Consider the following 19689-nt stretch of genomic DNA (forward strand, 5'->3'; position numbering starts at 1 on the left):
TCTTTTTTTGTTATTATAATTTACGAGCGTACTTATTTATTTATTATTATTATTTTTTTTTTTTTTTTAATCTGTCGATTCCCCAATAACGTGAAATAAATAAGATATTACATAACTTATTATATTTGTCTGGAAATTAAATATACATCCGTCACGATATGTATTTATCTATCGTATATCGGACATATCGTTTCCAATTACGTTTTAACAGAGTCAATCGGAATCCGGCAGTCAACGGGTGTTAATTAGTTAATCGAATCGCGAAAATTGTACGATTCCGGACGGCTCGCGCGACACGTCGTTTGAACCCGTGGCGTTCCCGCCACGTTATCGACTAGCCGCAGCGCGCATGCGCACGAGCCGGTGAGCGGACGGCGCGATGCTATTGGCCGGCCGAGTTAACCGCCGCCGACGCGCACCGCCATCTTGCTTTCGCGGCGAGCGAGCGCGACCCACCCAGCCACAGCGGCAGACAGTAGTAGTTCGCTGCGCTATCCGTGATACACGACGAGTGAATATCGTGCGTCGCACAAAACCGTACGGCAATATCGTCCCGTCCCGTATCTCTCGATATCGTTCACGCACATCGTTCTCCTTCTCGTCGTAGGGAAGAGAGGAGATAGGGAGATTTCCGCGGGATTTGTGGAGAATTCGCCGAGTTTCTTCGGGCATTCTCAACGAGAACGTGGGACTGTAGGCGGGCCGGGAAGAGGAAGAAGAGATGAAAGGGATGCTGGCGCTGGCCGCACTGCTCGGCGTCCTGTCAGTCTGCCGGGTGCAGGTAAAAATTTCATTCTTTCCCCCTCATTCTCTCTCCCGCGTTCTCGCACTTGTCTTCCGTTTTCAACCGCATGAATGCATCGGACGACGATAGCAAATGTACGAGCGCGCGCCGCTTTCACCCTTGTGCCAGGCAAATGTCAGGCGCAGCGAGGCGCCCTGTCGCGCGATCGATGTAATGTGCCGCGAGAACTTTTCCGTTTTTTTTTTCTTTCCTCCTTCGAAATTACGTGTCGATGCTCCGATACGATTACGACCGCTACCATGGCGGCTGTCAAATGGTCCGATCAATGACCGTGACGCCGCATACAGCGATTACCAATGAGCCGCGACACAGTCTGCTTTTTAAATCAGAAATCCCGTCTCGCGAAACTTTGATTTATAGCAAAAATGATGTAGCATATAAATTTTCTTCTCTCGTATATATCTATCATTTTTCGTATCTGTCTAAAACAGACCTAACGCGTCAAAGAATTTTTATCGTTTTATCGCAATATATCTTTCACAAGTAATTTATCCTAAATTTAGTGTGTTACGTGTAAAGCCATTAGTATTTATCAATATTATAAATTATCACGAATGTGTTTCTCAAGAATGTTTAGATGCGAATATATTTAATTATGTTGGAAATGATGGATCGTAATTATTTATAGCAACTAAAGTAAATAACATTAAAAGCATCATATAATATACGAAATTCGAAAATATATATATCGACAAATCCATCAAATAATTTATTTCTCAAGTAATTGATTTACTATATATTTATCGTTTAAAGTTTAAAATTCCACCGCAAGTTTGGTAATTTTTCGAGACCGGCACTCGACGCAAAGAGACACGCGCGACGTTCGATATATTATTTCGCTGGAATACTTAACACGCCCGCGATATTTCACGTCGCATGTGTGTAGGCATTTAATATGGGTGGTGAGAAATCGTTGGCCGTGTAAAGAGGCGACTCGAAGTAATCCTGTATTTTTTTACTTCATAACGAATTCTACCGAGAATGGGGAAAATGTCACAAGTTTTTGTCACAAAAAATATGTTTAGTATACAATTCTCGTAGTAATAGCATGCTTTATGAATAGCGTACTATGAGAAAGATATCGTAAATGTCGGGTCTCATAAAAAAAACATGGCTTCTTGTACAATATATTTAGCTTGTTACATAAATGCAATACGCTCCGCAATAGAGAATTATTTTCTTTTCTCGGAGAAATTTGGTTCTTTGATATTTATATTTGTTTTTAATCTCCCTTTTTCTCTCTCTGCAATTTTATTATTATCATTTAGCGTAATAACGCATCTCTATTAATATTGTCCCATTACTCACGATAATAATTAACAATGCATCGTGTAATAATAATGCAGTTTTGAAAGCAGCCACTTCTGTATAATAAAACATCGAAACATAAACGACAAAGTAACAGTATAAACAATTTACATATCTCGACCGTATCGCTATCGCATTAATTGATCGTTTGTAACTCGAAAATAATCAGCCATGTTACGGACATCGACTATTATATTGGTAAATACACGTTAATTACCCCTTGTATAATAGAGCCATGACTTAAAAAATATGTAAGAAGTCTTTTTAACAGCATGATAAAGATGTGTTATATATTATTTATATACTCTTCTCTTAAATAGAATCAATATATTATTACTGAAAAATAGTGAAAAGTCACTGACAGTCTTACAATTAGTTTATAGGTGTAGCACCTCGCATATTAATAAAATATCATTGAAAGAATTAATTAACGATAGTAACTATTTCAATTTATAATATTAAAATGCGTCTTATATATTATAATATTATATATGAGATAATTTTTTTATGGCAATACATATTTTGTTAAAAAAATATTTGAATTTGACCAAGATTCGTGTTTGTTTTGAGTTTATCACATCTTAAGAATAAAAAATATGTATATAATTTTGAATTTGAATAGCAATTATAATGTTTCATTGTGTGTGTGGAGATTTCTCTTTTCCAAAAAATAGCAATCTAAAATAAATATATAGAAAAAGCTTTAAAAGTTACATCTTGCAAATATATACGATTATTATTCATTTTTTAGTGAAATATTATTGTCATAATTAATGGAATATAAGACAGAGGCGCAAAGTATTTTCACTAAAGATCAATGAAATACTCACTAAATTTCGTTGAGATCTTGTGTCACTTTTAATCAGTGACATTTTCCCTGATTCAATTGAAAAAAAAAGTATATTAATACATAAAACACTTTTGACAGAATAGAATATTAATGACATTAATAAACTTTACAAAAATTAATATTTAATTTAATTGAATCGCATATAATTTTGTACTTTAAACATTATTTTAGTAATATTAACTCTTTTGAGAATTTAATATTTGTTATATTATAAATTAACGGAAGCATTTCAAAGCTGATATTAATCTAGGCTCATGAAAATTTGAAGTTTATCGCATTATACAGAATTCAATGCAGAGTTTCATACAGTAATATTAGCTAATAATTTAATGTGAAACGTTTGATCGCGATATAAATAATATAAATTAAAGTCTGCGAAAATTTATACTTTATCGTAAACAATTATTAACGGAGACCGATTCGTAAGCCGATATTAATAAAGAAATTTAGTGTTTGTCATACCATATATTACTCAATATTGTGGGCGTTCCAATAACGTTAGTGACATTAGCTTACGAAAATTTAGGATAGTGAACCTGTCATACGAGACGCATCTTCTGCATACAATAAATATTCTGTTCATATAGATATAATCGATATCATCGACTTTTTTGTTTAATTACGAGCAGAATCTATTTTCTCGGTTTTATTACGCCATTAAATCAACGTCAATTTTTCCGGTACTTTATGCCACGTTGCTATTTAAATCTGCTCTGGCTGTTTAAAAGCGTCATTTAAATCGGTCAAGATCGTCATTGCATTAATATACCTTATGCCTCGAGGTGTCATGTTCGTTTCACGCACGCAGTCATGCATACATGCAACTTGTTGTATTAAATGCTGTATGATACATACAGGCTTTTTGTCAAAAAAGAATACATTTAAGAGTTGTTCGATGTTTTTTTTTAATTCTGAAGATGCGAAACGTACAATGCTTCCCTCGCAAATGCACGGTTACAATTTTCTAAAATTGTACATATAGATCTTTGCTCTCTTTGAATATCTCTGTTCTACTAAATCATCAATATTTAATTTAGAAAATGAGGATTGTCTTATTTCATCAGATAAAAATGTTTTAATATCATTAGATGATATATTTGGGTGATGACATTTTTTTAATCAGTATTGAGTAAATGTTTGACTTAGCGAAAATTTATATGGAGATTTATAATTACGAAAATATCTGTGATTTTAATATGTATATATTTTTTAAAAATAGAATAGAATAATTTTTAAGCTAGATATATTTTTTACGCATACGTAATGAGAAATAATTCTGTGTAATGCTGTAAGTTAATAGCACAGATGGGAATTATGGTGTATTCCGTTCCCATACGTGTGCCTGAATGACTTATCTCGTATTATGTAAAGGAAGTTTTTCAAGGAAATGCATAGGGCGGATGAACCTTGTGCCACATATAATTTGCATTTTAGTATCGCTTTCTAGTAATTTCGGAGTAACTCCCAGGAAAAGAAAACTTAATTTTATGTTACGAAGGAAGCGACTTTACAAAATAAAGGTTACAGAAATTAATATTAATTTCTTTATGCTTTTCAACAATCTTACGATCTAAATAATCTTTTTACTATTTTATAGCATTAATTATTGTAAAAATATATTTTTGATTAAGACACTTTGGTAAAGTCAATATTACAATTTTTTAATTATTCCATTTCAACATAGGAATTAATTGTGCATTATATATACATGAATATAATACACGTTATTGTAACGCATATGTATTAACTTAAATTATTCTCAATGGGCGAAACAAGAATATTAATGACTGATACAACATTATAAATCTTTTATATTATGTGAAAAAAAAAACAACACGGAGATATTTACAAATTATTAAATCGGTTATCTCGTAACTAATTTTTTCTTTTGCTGGTTGGAATAAATTCATAATTATATAATTTAATTTTACATCGCGCTTGTTTCACGTGACATTATATATTTCTAATTTAATCTCACATTTCGTTTGTTTCGTGTAATGTAATCTACTTTTTCAGACTAATCGAATTCTTCTTGTATCTGTATGCACATATTAATGTAATATCCAATTTGCTTCGTATTAATGGCATAATATAACAGAGCGCATGCAAACAGTATTTGTTCATATATCGTTACAGCATTAATTCATATAATTCTATCAAAATTCAATTTAATATTACACTTGAATTCATTCCCTCTTGTTCTAAATCCATTTACCATATAATTGCAAGTGTAACTCTACGTTGCAAAGTTGCGCGTGTCGAGAAATGTCAGAAACCTTGTTTCTCCTTTAATTTTAATTAAATAGAAGGAAATATGTCAGATTTTTCTCAAGATCGTTTACTGAATACGAGACCGCGTATAATATTGAAATCCCCTTATAAATATTAAATTGCCTCGGCTTACAATACATGTATTTGAAATACAAAATATCAGTATTAGAATTTAAAGTATGAGCAGTTTATTAATTTTTTTTTCATAGGTAGATTTTCATAGGTAGACTTACATAAACGACAGTACTCGATAATTGTATGGTATTTCTCCGCATTCTGCAGCGAGAGTAAACGAAAGTAAGCCATATCGTGTTCGCGTTTACTGTAGTCAAGTTGGCGAAACTATCTTTCGCTCAGATGGATAATTAAACGCGATAGAAACTATTATTACACACAGGATTAAAATAAAATTACGCGATCGTCACGCGTGGTTTCCTAGGACGATAATGATCGCCACGTTGTTCGAGCCGCGTTTAATTCTTTCAAAGGAAAGATTTTATTTAAAATTGTTGTTTTATTCATTCAAGCACAGATAGCTTGATTTAAAGTGATAAAATAAATGTATTATTATTTAAAAGACTAATTATTAAAAATACAGTTAACATTTGTAGAATCCAAGTAAAATTTTTAAATGCTAAATAAATAAAAATCTGGAAGGAAAAAAAAATCAGTTATCTAAATAATGTTTTACTTATTTAGAGAAAATACAACAATATTTTTTTTATTTATTTTTATTGTAAATTGTACATAAAAATTTTTAGAAATAGTAGAAATGGTTTTAAATTTTTAGTACCGTGGGCTCTCTTTTTTTCAATTTGAAAAATGTTTTTCTGCGAATATGTCACCTATCATTTTTTTATGTCAAGTAGAATTAACATATAAATGATTACTAACACATGGAATTAAGAGAAAATCCGAATAGATAAAATTTGCCGAAAATATTCGCGAACATGTACTTTTTAAAACCGACCTCGCAACCACTTTTGACAGCTTTTCAGCTGCACACTATATAATGGAGAGAAAAAAACAATGAGAACTGACAGCGGAAAAAATTCGCGCGTTCGTAAATGCAACTAAACATTTACTTTCTATCAACAAAAACACAAAACGAGATGCAAGATGTAAATATAGAGACGATGAAATCTATATATAGGAAAAATATGCATTTAATCCGTCTGTAATACTATGATATGATAGATGAAATTTGATAGATGAAACATGATAGATAAAATGCATTCAATACAACACATGTAAGCTCAATTATGAATTGAATGCTTTTTCGCTTCGAATTATTTCCAATTTTGAAGCAAAATCGTCAAGTTTATTTTCATTTTTAAGCTTTCTTTTGTCCTCATGGCGACATAAAAAAATCAATATTTTTATAATGTACATATGAAATTTACATTGAAAAATTAATTTTTGTCAATTTTAATTGTTTATGTAAATCTCTTGATATATATATATATATATTTATTTATTTATTGAATAACATATATATTTTCTCCTCTTTTAAAATATTTTTTCCTACGAAAAAGAGATATACGAAGCATTAAATGAGATTATACTTTTATGTAAGAAGATACAGTTGCTTTCTATGACTATACTATACATAAGAGGGGTTATAAAGTCAAACTTTATGAAGGCACTTAATTTCTTTTTGTGTAATTTTTTACTCGATTGAAGGAAAGGGGATACACCTGGCTGTTTTCGCGTGATTCATTCTATATACATATATGTAATTTATTTCGACTCGATACTCTGCGGCGCATAATTTATCTCGACATGCGATTTTGTTCGAAGCTGAAAATTATCGTTCGCGAAGAAAGCGAACGATAAATTAAATTTTGCGAGATGTTCTTCTACTGCTGAATTTTTATATAGTACCCAATATAAAATATCGACAAATCCGCAGTTGCGGAAGTAGCTAAAGAACAGATATAGTGAGTCCGGGGAATCGGCGCTGATTGCGCCATAATTTATTCATCGCCGTAGTGATTGTGCTCTCAATTTATTAATTATTCGCGATGCGTCGTGGCGTTACGTGATTTGTACTGTGGGAGATTCTCGCTAATTGGGCGCGAATCTAATGATAACTAACTCATATAAGCTAGTCTCTCGAAATAGCCCAAAAAAGAGAAAGAGAGAGAAAGAGTGGAATTATCTTATTTATCTATCTTGTCTATTCATCGCGCGATCGAGGAATAAGGCATAACTATGAAATATTAAATTTAGAATATAAAGTATTTTTTTATGAATTACGATACGCGATCAAACTAGAAACGGACAGAGAAAATTTAATTAAAAGACAGTAAATTGTATAATAATAAAACCTGGTTATATTTAAGTATAATTACAATTTTTTTTAATTTCTTTAAATTTGTAAACTCTGATAAAACGTAAACTCACTACAATTTATTGAAGATGCTATATAATTTATCACAATGCAAGATTTTATAAATATTGAGAGATTGTATTCTCTTTGGAAAAATACTGGAAACAATGTCTCGTTAAAATGTTTCAAGAATTAATAGCCCGCGGCGCGTGCGTTGGAATTGATTAATAAATACGTGTTTGTCGCGCAGTTGATCTTTTTGTTGCGTCGACTGTTTCTGCGGGATATACAGCTTTATCATTTGCCATCGGCGATTTAAATTTCAAAGCGCCGCCTGTGGTGTCCCACATTATACGCGCTCGCGCGAAAAAGCGCGAAACTACTCGCAATCGCGGACGTAATCCGTGAAGCAAACGTTTACGGATCTCCGCGCATCCATACGTAGGTATGTAACGATGTAATTCCCGAGCGTTACAAACGTGCACCACCGCCAAAGGGAAACGACAAATCCGTATTAAATGTGCCGCAACGAGTTCTTGAAGCCGGCTGAAATAGCTTTTAATAACATCGACGTTTTCTTTGATCGAATCCGTTGCGCGTGCAACTGTGATTAATCGCGCGCGAATCAGATTACGGAAAAAAACATATTTCGCGGTTGGAGAGCATTATTTATGATATCGCTATATACGAGCGACGCGCCCCCGTCATTTTGTTAAACGAGATATTTTCTCTTTTGTAACACTTCGTAAAAGCCGAAAGGAGAGTCCGATCGAACGCGAAATTGACATTACGATCGCCAAGAAAAAGTTCCTTTGCTGATATCGAGATTTCTTAGTATAACGTATCTGACGTGTAGACATATGCAAAACTCTCGCTAACAAGAAAAGATTGCGTACGAACGGTAATTTTCCGGCTTTATGCACATAGAAAATTTATGGGCGTGCTTCTTTATGTCATACATCGAGAAAATGGGAGCTATTGTTTTTCACATCGCGTCGGAAATTTTCACAACGGATTCTTTAACAAGTATTGGTGGTGTGATATATAGTCATATATACTTTTTGTATATTCTATATATTATATAAAGCATTATACAAAAATATATTAATATTTAATACGATTTTATTTATAATTCGCCTTTTATTATTTAAATTTTAATATATACATATTTTCGCGAAATTATGAAATTATTGAAATTATTAATATAGGCGTTTAATATAATTGGATCGCTTGAATAAATATATATATTGCATCTATTTTTCTCAAGTTTTTTTCAGATTTAATCGAATTGAATTAAAATACCTTCTCAACAAAGAACACGGAAATAAAATTCATTTCATGAACAGATCCATTTTATACACCATCAATGAATGATTTCAACGATCGTGACAAAAATGTCTAGAATGCAAGAAGCTGCGTTAGCGAAGTCGCGGAAAATGCAATTCGCAAATGCGAAAGATGCAACGGTGCATCCAAAAGTACAGTGAAAGGGTGATGTATAGAATCGTGACACATCAGTCGGCGATGATAAATACGACTGGGTCGCAGCCGGTTCCGCGATTTTCGTCCCGCAACTTTGTTGAATTCCTAAACGGATGCTGAAATATTTTCGCCTGATTTCGGCGCGCGCGCTTTTAAGTGGATTTCAAGGTGCATCCGCGCATGCTGTAATGCGTCGACGGGCGTGCATCACCGTTATCTGTCCGACGAAGTTTGCTTAACCCCTTTAACGTCTCCCGTCCGTAGTCCTGTCGGCTTAAACACCATTCGCGGACTATGAGTGCAACCCGGTTAGCTGTCGCCGGCTAATTCTTTAAGGCTATTAACGAAGCTGCTTTAATAAATCGTTGGAACGGCCGGTGAGCCAGTTTTGTAAGTCGAAATGATGGCCTATCGTTCATTTAAAAGAGTCGAATCAATATTGCCCACCGAGAAATGGACTCTCGGATTGATTAAAATTTGAGGCATATAGAAGTCAATTTGATCCCCTTATTCGTCGCGATTCTAAGAAAAGCTCATGAGGCAGACAAAGATTCGAGAACATCTCGTTTTATTAATTTATTTTTTTTAATTTTATTTTATATTGCTTTTTTTAAATAACTGTTTACTAATTTATTGATGTTAATTTATGTCTCTTATGAGATTGTACTGAAAAAGTCGACTATTCGATTCTTTTAGGTTGAACTATCGACTTCAACTTTACAGTCATTTCAAATTGACCCAATTATACTTTGTTAGGCAGATTTAATTTCCTGCCGAATCTTTAAGAATTGATATCGTGTCCGTGAATAATTTTTCGATCCCTTTTTTTTTTTTTCATTCGATTTTATATTAAATCAGATATTCGTATTCGTTCTTGATCGATCCCGATAATTGTAGACTGACCGTGATTTGAAATCTAATCGCAGAATTAAGATTGTTAAATGTAATTAAAAAATATAAAGTAACGTGTAATAATATTTAATGATATTTAATTCTCAATATCGAATTGAATTTAATTAGTTTAATTGGTTTAATTGGTTTAATGCCTATTGAATAATTTACATATTACGTCTTGCTCCTTTCAACCTGATTATACTCGAGAGTAACAAGTGCTGTTATATGCTAATTTCCTTAAACTATACGAAAGAGAACTATAATTTATTCATGAAACTAAATACTATGTTGTGTTATAAGTAATTACTTTCACCTTCTTTCTGCTCCTTGCTTTCTATATTTCTCTTTATAATTTCTTTACGTAATCTTTTATAAGTTTTTACATCGGGTATTTCTATTCTCATTTCTTTTATATCATCTTTCTACATATTATTTTCTATATTTTTCCTCCTTTTTTCGTTTCTATCACTTCTTTTTATATCTTCTTTCTTTTTATTTTTGTAGAAGAAATTATCTTTATATTTTCTACGTTATTTTCTGTTTTCTGTGTTCTTCTGTTTCTCTTTTTTTTACAACATTTGCTTACTTTCCATGTTTGGCTCAAAAGTTTGTCACATGTGCATCGGGATATTGCGTGCATTGGAAGCTTCGTAAGGCTTTCTCTGCGGCCAGATTTGTCGTAAATGCATTAAGCAAATCCACTTAGATAGTATCTTATATAAAACATCGCATAATCACAGTTTTTCACAGTGTCGCGGCTATTGTTTACCGAAGAATCATGTTAACGAGAGTCATTTGCCTTGCTCGCTGAGCGAAAATCGCGAATGTTAATCTTGCCACCGGTCTGGCGCTGTGAAAAATAGCGCCATTCTTTTCATCGCGAATGCCGCGCATCGCAGTATTTTAAAGTTTTATACTTTTATCAAAATAATCGGATATATACAGGATATTAAAAAAACCATTTAATATTTATATGGTAGATAGGATACACCATATTGAGTAAAAAAACCTTAGTAAACATGGGTCGAATTGTTTCTGAGATATAAACATTTTTGTATGTTAGCATCATGATTGATTTACTGGCTTTTATGTGTCGCATGCGATGTTTACCTCAGTGTTTATAAACCGCGTTCTAAATGTTCTCATTCATTTTCCATATCTACTTCATAACAAAAGATTTCACCGGCACAATCAGTCAGTTGTCATCAACCGGCGATTGCGGATCTTTGCGATTCGCAAGATGTCAAATGTGTATGGAAATGGAAGGAGGACATGTGAAACATTTTTTTTTTAATATCGGAATAAAGATTTAGACAGATTATCTTCTTCTCACATCGCATGCGACACGTAAAAGCCAGTAAGTTAATCATGATGCTAAAATATAAAGTTTTTTTAGTTAGGTATATGGTATGTGCTATCCATATAAATATTGAATGGTTTTTTTTAACACTCTGTATATTATATATAGTATTTTTTTTTACTGAAAATTACCTCTAAAGTTATATAAGACGACGTTTCGTGTAACTTTTTTTACACAAAACTCGGCGCATATATCACGGAGTTAGAAGGAGTCCTTCAAACTGTCGGTATTTTTCTCCCTTCGCCCTTTTCCGTCAAAGGTCGAACGAGAAAGAAAATCGCGAACTTCCTTCCTTCCGGTATGCAGTTGGCATGTTGCGGGTTCAAAGTTGCGAAAGAAGAATAGGAGTGACATGCGATTGTCTCCCTTTTCTGCACTACATTATTATGCCATGAAGACAACGTTACTGTAATTATCGCATACTGTGCCTTTATAATTCATTGCGAGGCGTTGCTGACATCAACGTGGCAAATTGTGCCTTAGAGAGGAAGATACCATCGGGTATTTAGAGCAAGAGTGCTTTTTTATCTTGATGTCACTTGATTAGCTCAACCTTGAATTATTTATATTTTATTAGATATTTAATTATTATAATTATCGATACGTCTACGTAAGTAGTCTCTCCTAATATATTTATCTAATTGTAATATTACTATATTTCTAAGCATTATTATGAAAAATATGCTAATTGTTTGACAATAGAATGATATATAATTTTTGGATAGAGAAGACGAATACAATTATGATTATTCTTCAGTAAACATTTTTACTTTTTAATTATTTGCAATCACAACAATTGCAACCAACAACCGCAGTTTGTTTGATACGAAATGTACGATACTATACTGGTTATAATCGATAAATAACTAGAGCATATGCTATGACAGATGAAATTATGACCGACTGTTTCCATAGCTTGTCATACAAACAGCACGTGTGTATACAATCTATATTGCACATCTAGATGTATGTGAAAGTTATTTTCTATAGAAAATTGCATGCGCATCAAACTTACGCCGCAAATAATTAAAAATATGCAGAGTTATAGGAAAATTATAATTGAAAATCGTGATTTAGTTGTGATGAAAAAAAAATTCTTTACTTTTGATTGTATTATATGTTTTTTCAAAACTATATTTATATTATTCTAATTTAAAATGTTAATATATAATAATTAAAGACAGTAAAAGGTAAAGGTTTTATGTAAAATAAAATTAGTGCGTTATAAAATAGAATTCGCTCGCGAAACGCATGTATGTCGACGCAATGCAAAAGTGCAGCATAGGTGTGGCTTGATACGCAGTTGCATCATATTGTAGATTCATGTCATGATCTTTGTCTAGCTGGCATCCTTCTCAGAACAACATCTGCCGTGTTCTTTGAGATAAATCAACAGTGTCGACTTTTATAACGCTCGTTACGTCATGAGGAAAACGCGCGCGCGGCAACGCCTGTTAATACGTCATGAGGGTCATCGATGATCGGCACACCTACACTGAACTCCGTCAGCAACGCTGTGTAAACGCTGTGATATGGTGTAATAATAGTATCATTGATCTCTTTAGCGGCGCATAGATTGTAGTAAAAAACGTGGTACCTTTCTTAAGTGTTCTGGAAATTCATATCTTTGAGCAGATAATTTTATTAAATGAATATATGTATATATGTATATATGTATAATATTAATTCTCCATATATCTTTGAATCTTCAAGTTAAGTTGCTGGACGTTTTATAACTTTTATGTCTTTTTAGTACTACTATTATTTATATTTAGATCTACTATTCATATACATATATTCAAATTTTAAGATATTTTGAAGACGTATACAGGACATATTGAGGATGTATATTTCTCGGATTTTATATATATTGCCCTGTTATCGGAAATTTATATTTTTCAATATTTGTTTTTGAAGGAAAATTTTTCTACTTGTAATTCGGGATAATTTACGTTTTTATATAATGGATTTTATACAAAAATTAGTTTATATCTAACATTTTTTTTTTTTTTTTAATTAGGCAGAATTATCCAGAAAAAACTAAAAAGAAAAGATATATATAGACAGAGAAAGAGAGAAACTTTGTTTTCTCCAAAGAAATTTCCAAATAACCGAAATTGTACTTCGCTTCTCTCTTCTGCCATTAGACGGTGTAAAATAAATGAGGGTACGGATTCGTATCTCTCTGTGATAAATTGAATTATATTCGATCTCAACTAGAAATATCCTGGTATTTTATCACTGTCATTCTTTCCACGAACAGAATACTTAGCTCGATAAAGTAAACGTTTTACATCTTCAATAGCAATCTAATCGTAACATAAGTATCGATGCGAGACTTCCTCTTTATAATACAGTCTCGCTAAATGAAAACCTGTACTTAAGAAATTGAATATATGAATATCTTTTCTTTCTATTTTTATATTTAAAGACTGCTTTGACGGAAAAGGATTATTGTCGTCCTAGGAGATCACCGACTACCGCAGGGTTAATAACCGCAGTGATTACCGGTCGTGGAAATCTCGAAGTGCACGCGGTGCAGCCACGATCGAGGTGTTTGACCTCGCCGAGGCGTATTCTTCGAGGAAGTGGGTCGTGTGACGCGTTTCTTCTTTTCTGTTTTTTTTCTTCTCTTTCTTTTTTCGGTCGTCGTGGAAAAATCGAAGTCCGCGATAGAGATCCCTGTGTTGCGAGCCGCGAGGAAAGTAACGGTGGAAGAAAGCGCGGTAAGAAAAGCCGCGCCGGAGAAAAAAGGCTATTCTCTAAAGGTTAAAAAATAGACGAGAGCCCTTTGACGTCAGCTTATGTCTGAGCGGGGATTTCGTCCGTACGTGATTCGGCTCTGTCTGCGACACACCAGATATATATCGCTATTAGATTATTGCCGCTCGCCTGCATCATTTACGTGGACTCGCGTAAATCCTCGAATCTCACCGGTAACCGTATCAGTGGCTCCTGAAAAATATATTCACGTTTCGACTTTAAAGTCTACGAGAATCTGCAATTCGGTTCTCCGTGACATATTAAGTGTTATAAATGTGATACGCCTAAACAACTCCCTCGAATCTTAGAAGGCAAAGAAATATTTCAAGCGGATGGTTTTAAAAAATAAACTCGGTTTAAAGACGATATGTCTCTAAAATTATTCAAAATTATTAAGGATACAAATTGTTTTTATGGAACTACATACTTCTTGTTTAACGAGACTATAAAACTCGATTAAGATTAATTGAAATTTATCTATGAAATTTATTTATATAACCATAATATATACGATATTACTGATAAATATATGTATAATAAAAAGGATTTATTCACACAATCTCTATTATATTCGAAGTTGTGGCGATTATCTAAAATAACTTTGTTGAATAATTCCTACGTATCGAATGACTATACATTTTCTTTTTTGTCGATCAATGGCGCGAGTGAATAAAAATATAAATGTATACATGAATAAGTTACCTCACATATTATCGGCGAGAAAGATATTTTAAAGCCCGAGAGACGAGACATCGGCTCTGTTCCCGCTCTGCGGGTTAATTTATTAGTCACCCCCGTAGCTTGCTACGAGAGGAGGATTATCGATTTTACGGGCGGGCGGTGACCAGCCAGCACGATCGTGGGGTCGGTCTTGACGCGAGGGGTAAGAAATTCGTGTTATATCAATTCAACGGACACGCCGGAAGCTTTCCATGGCTACTTTCCTCGCATTCCGTACACGTTTTTTAATAATCCTGCGCAACGTCCCCGTTTGTGTCCCGTCCGGTATCGTCCCCATGAAAGCCGGATGGGAAAACATCACCGCGGGAAGCACGAAACGGTTCCGTCGCGACGCGTCGGGACTAAAAATAAGACGCTATCGATCGACGCCGCGATCCTGCGCTGCGAGTGAGTCGATGAAGTGGTTAGACATTGCAGATATATTAGCGAGGAAGAAATTTCTCCCTGCTTTTATTTGAAGGAATGTTGCCCGTGTTGTTCGGCGATCGCGTCTCGTTGCACTCGCGTACAGAGTGACAGCTAATTCGCGAGCATGTTCCACGTAGGTACGATATTGAATTAACACAGGTTGAAAGTTCTCCGCGTAATTCAAGATTTTCAAGTTATAATCATTTCTATGATATTCCAACATATTTCTAAGTGTCTCTCGCATCTTCTTTTATCTACGGATTCTTTGATTAAAATATATAATTATTTAAATATAATTATTTAAATTATACATTTTATAAAATATATAGTATATATTTATTTAAAGGATATTCAAATATATTCTTTTGGTTATATATAGAGAATAAAAAGTTTTTCATGTACGTTTAAAATTTACAATGAATAATTTAAGTGGATTATCTCTCTTGTGTGTTTCAGTCTTTTATATTCTCAGACTAGCCAACGAGAATACAATTTTATTCATTACTGTTCGACTAAATACACTTTGTCACTTTTTTCATTTAACGAAAGTTTTAGCTTAAAAATTTTATTTCGAAATAGATTCTCTGTGAATAGAACAACGAGTAATGGTGCATTATTTATTTTTGTTACTAAAGCTTATGAATTCACGAAAAGCTCTTCATAATTCGATAGCCTAAATATTTCAATAGCACGAAAATTATTCAAGTGCCCCTGTAAAACGAACATTGTCCGCAGATTTCACGTGGGATAACGATTGTGTGTTTTCCGCCAATTCTACGGCACTCAGTATTACAATAAGTGGAACGTAATATTCTGTCTGTGAGTGTTTCAAAGTAATGAATAAAAAATGAAACGGATCGATCTCATATTCTGCGCGCTTGCACGGCGCGCATTATACGTTTCCTGGGAACGACAAAATCTTCTTGCAAAATATTGCTGACGAAATCAAGATTGAAATGGCTTGCCAGCGATTATTGAGGTATTAAAAATAGGGCGCTGTACGTTGAGGTAAAGGTTCCGAGTGGAGGATGATTCGCTCGCAATTCCGCACGGTCGGCCGGGGGGTTGCACGACAAGAGGGTTGGTTGATTTAATAACGCGGTCCGCTCGAGCGAAGCACCCGCTCGACGAACGGGTGCCGATAACCACTACTGTACCACGTGCGCACGCCTCTGTGTCTTTCTATGTGCAAGGGTGTGCCTTGTACATGCCGTTCGCGGTGAGCACACCGTATAGATCAGTGGTTCCCAAATTATTCAGGAATCGCCATTAACAAAGAAAAATATATTTTAAAAAGATTCTAAAAATATATTTTAAAACTTTAGAATATACAGTTATCGGGAAAGTAAATTATTATAAGAAACATGGTTTAAGTAGATTTTATGTCGCAAATATTGGAAAGCTTTGCTTTATAAATCGAAAAATTTTAACATTTTTTAAAAATTTTATTTAATTGCGAATGAGATTTTATCCTTGCGGCGATCGACGATTTTGAAATTTGGGAACCCTCGATAGAGATGACGATTATGAATGATGGTGAAGCGTACAAGGATCGTGAACGCACACCCACGCTTTGCACCGTGCTTTGACCCCCTTGTCACGAACGGTGAGTAAGTGAATATTAAAACCGCGCGCGCATCAGAGAAAATCGCCACTAGCTTGTCAAGCATCTGTGAGATGAGTTTTAATTTTAGAAAATTAATTTCACCCGGTGCGGCGCACACAACTCGCGGTAGGAATTGAATTAATCGTTAGTCTATTCCGGAACCACGTTGCTCCTCGAGATGATATGCGCTTGTCGTCGCTGAGATTATTTAAAATAGAATAATATTGAAATACGCAGAGAGAAAACTCTCTTCACGCGTGAACCTGACAGTTTCGTAAATTTTAACAACATGTTTAGATGGTTGGTAGATTTAATTATGGAGAAATTGCATAATATACAATTACAAGCCGTTCTCAGTGTAATTATAGAAATTGTTCGGGTGAAGAATATTTTATAATACAAGAAACTAATTAATCAAACACTAATTTTTTGTGAGTTAAACGGGGAATTTAATAACTTTGGGTTATATTGATCAAAAATAAAAAAAAAAATAGATTACTTTTGAATTTTTTGATCTTAGAATCTTGAAACATATGGAGATCCACAAATCACAAAGGAGTTATAAAATCTTTAGAAATATCTTGGTTTTAGAAGCCTTGAAGTTTCAAATCCTTGAATTTTTCGATCCTGAATTTTTCGCAAGTTTTTGGAGTTTAAATCCTCTCCAACTTCCAGTTTTTCGAATCTACAAGCACCTTAAAGCTTCCAAACTCTCTTTAAAATTTTTATATTTTCGAATCGTTCAATACTTAAATCGCGCGATCACATATATAAATTCTAAAGATATCAACATATTATTTCTGACATATAATTCGCGTAACATGACGATAGAATAAAAACATTAATTAAATGCTCGATTTTGTGTAGGTGTAATTAATCTCGATATTTGCACATCGTTCTCAATCAAGAACTATTGTTTCTCGTATTTGTTTAACCTAATGCCGAATTCGTGTGAAATAAAATTGACCAGATCGATGAATTCTATTCTATTTACCTTCCACGAAGAATATTCATTTTTATTTCAATGTTATGAAATTATATCTCTTTGTTAACATAGCGATGTTTAATTTCCATCCGCATTTAGATATTATAACACATTCTAAAAACAATAATAATGGTATATGTGAAAATAAAGCAGCTAAATCTGGCACATCATTGAATTGCAGTTTGGATTAAAATCTTTTTGAAATTTTGTAATATTTTAAAAAATGATGTAAAATATTGAAAAGTTGGAATGTGTATTTTGAAGTTGGAAAAAAAAGAAAAATATATATAATAAATAATATAATAAATAAATATATATAATGATAGTTTAAAATCTTCTTTATTTTTCGGAAGAAGCCTACTTTAAATGGAAGCTTTTACCGCCGGTTAATTCTCAGGCAGAATAATAAGCATTATTTATATAAAAAGTAGGATGTTGTAACAAACATTACAAAAAAAAACTTTCGCCTTTAAAAAAAATTTCAAGTTTTCTTTAAGACTGGAAGTATATCTGACTGTGAGTAGAAATTAATAAAAATTAAGAGTTTTCAATTCCCAGTATTCGATATAATTTCAATATACGAACAATTATTATGCGCTCTTATTTACGTAAGAATTGTATTAACGAAAGTTGCTCCATACAAAAATAACGAACGTATAATAACAGCGAGTAGAATTGAACGTAAACTAGATTATACGAAAAGTGAAGAGATTAAGAGCGCAGCCGCTAATTAATGCGCTCGGTAGGCGTACGTGGCGCTTAATAAAATAATAAGCCGCTGAATAGTGCAGCAGTTAATTAGGTGTTCAAGCGGCGTGAAAGTTGAATGTCAAATGCTTCGGCGCGTGCCCGGAAATTTAGAGTCGCGTATCGCCCGGGCGTTTATTGGCCTTTTAACGCTCGTTTATTTGCATGAAAAAAAAAAACAAATCAGTTAATGTAGCGGATATTGGCATTATAATAGGCTTTGGCAGGTGCATCACACATATATAGATTCTTTCAACTATGAAAATATAAATATCTTCAAGATAATATCCTTTCCTCTGTTCGTATAATGATTAATATATGGATGAAATCCATCTCAAAGTCTTAGAATTTCTTTACCTTATTTTGAAAAAATAGATGGAGATATATTTAAAAATCTAATATATATTTAATTATCAATTTAAAAAACTATGAAAGAATACATATATGTTTAGGATAATATTATTTTAATTATTAATATTGATATAATGTATATATTTTATATTTTATTTATATATAACACATTTTTATACATTGTATTTTATGTTTCATTTTTTATAAGTCATTTTATTACAGCTCAGTAAGCTTAATTCATAACGAATGTTGTAAAAAGATTCACTTCAATAATAATCTTCTCGCACACAGCTAAAAATGCATGAAGAAACCACGTTCTCATCTCGTCTCCTCTTATGTTGGTAATTGCGCACTTTACGCACAATTCTATACACTCGCGATATTTTCGTCGTTCCGTTGGCGCGTACGGCTTCTTCCTTCTCATCGAAAAATCGCTTTTCGACTTTTTGCACCGAGGAAAAATTCGATGCCGGAGATTGGAAGGAGCTTTGTGGAGCGACTAGTCGCCGCCGTCTCGCTAATAACCGGGAGATAACAAGGAGATTCTGTTTATTCAACGGAATCTCTTTAACTTCGGTGCATGCTTGCTTCTGCGAGGTGAACGTCCTGCGATAAAAATCAAACGCCCTTGTTTATGCATCGAGCTGTTTTTTTAAGCTCCGACGAACGGTTATAAATTCAAATCATTTCTTTCCGTTTCAATCTTTTTTTTTAACTTAAAATTTGTATATATATATATATATATTTTTTTTTTTATGTACAGTCACTATCGTCATCTTTAGAAAA

The 19689-nt window shown here is 33.3% G+C and overlaps 1 protein-coding gene across 3 annotated transcripts in view; it reads left to right on the top strand.

Annotated features, from left to right (window-relative positions):
- Positions 1 to 444: 444 nt before the first annotated feature.
- The window catches only part of LOC115237819 (amyloid-beta-like protein), a 53322-nt gene continuing 34077 nt past the window's right edge, over positions 445 to 19689 (top strand). For 2 of the 3 annotated variants that reach the window (XM_029811112.1, XM_029811110.1), the window contains exon 1: positions 445 to 781. In XM_029811112.1, coding sequence (XP_029666972.1) covers positions 722 to 781 — 60 coding nt within the window. In that variant the 5' untranslated portion in view covers positions 445 to 721. The remainder of the gene's footprint in view (positions 782 to 19689) is intronic. The other variant, XM_029811109.1, reaches the window with a different exon arrangement.

This window comes from Formica exsecta, unplaced genomic scaffold (assembly GCF_003651465.1).
Source record: "Formica exsecta isolate Colony F162 unplaced genomic scaffold, ASM365146v1 scaffold31, whole genome shotgun sequence".
In the NCBI taxonomy this organism is placed as follows: Eukaryota; Metazoa; Arthropoda; class Insecta; order Hymenoptera; family Formicidae; genus Formica; species Formica exsecta.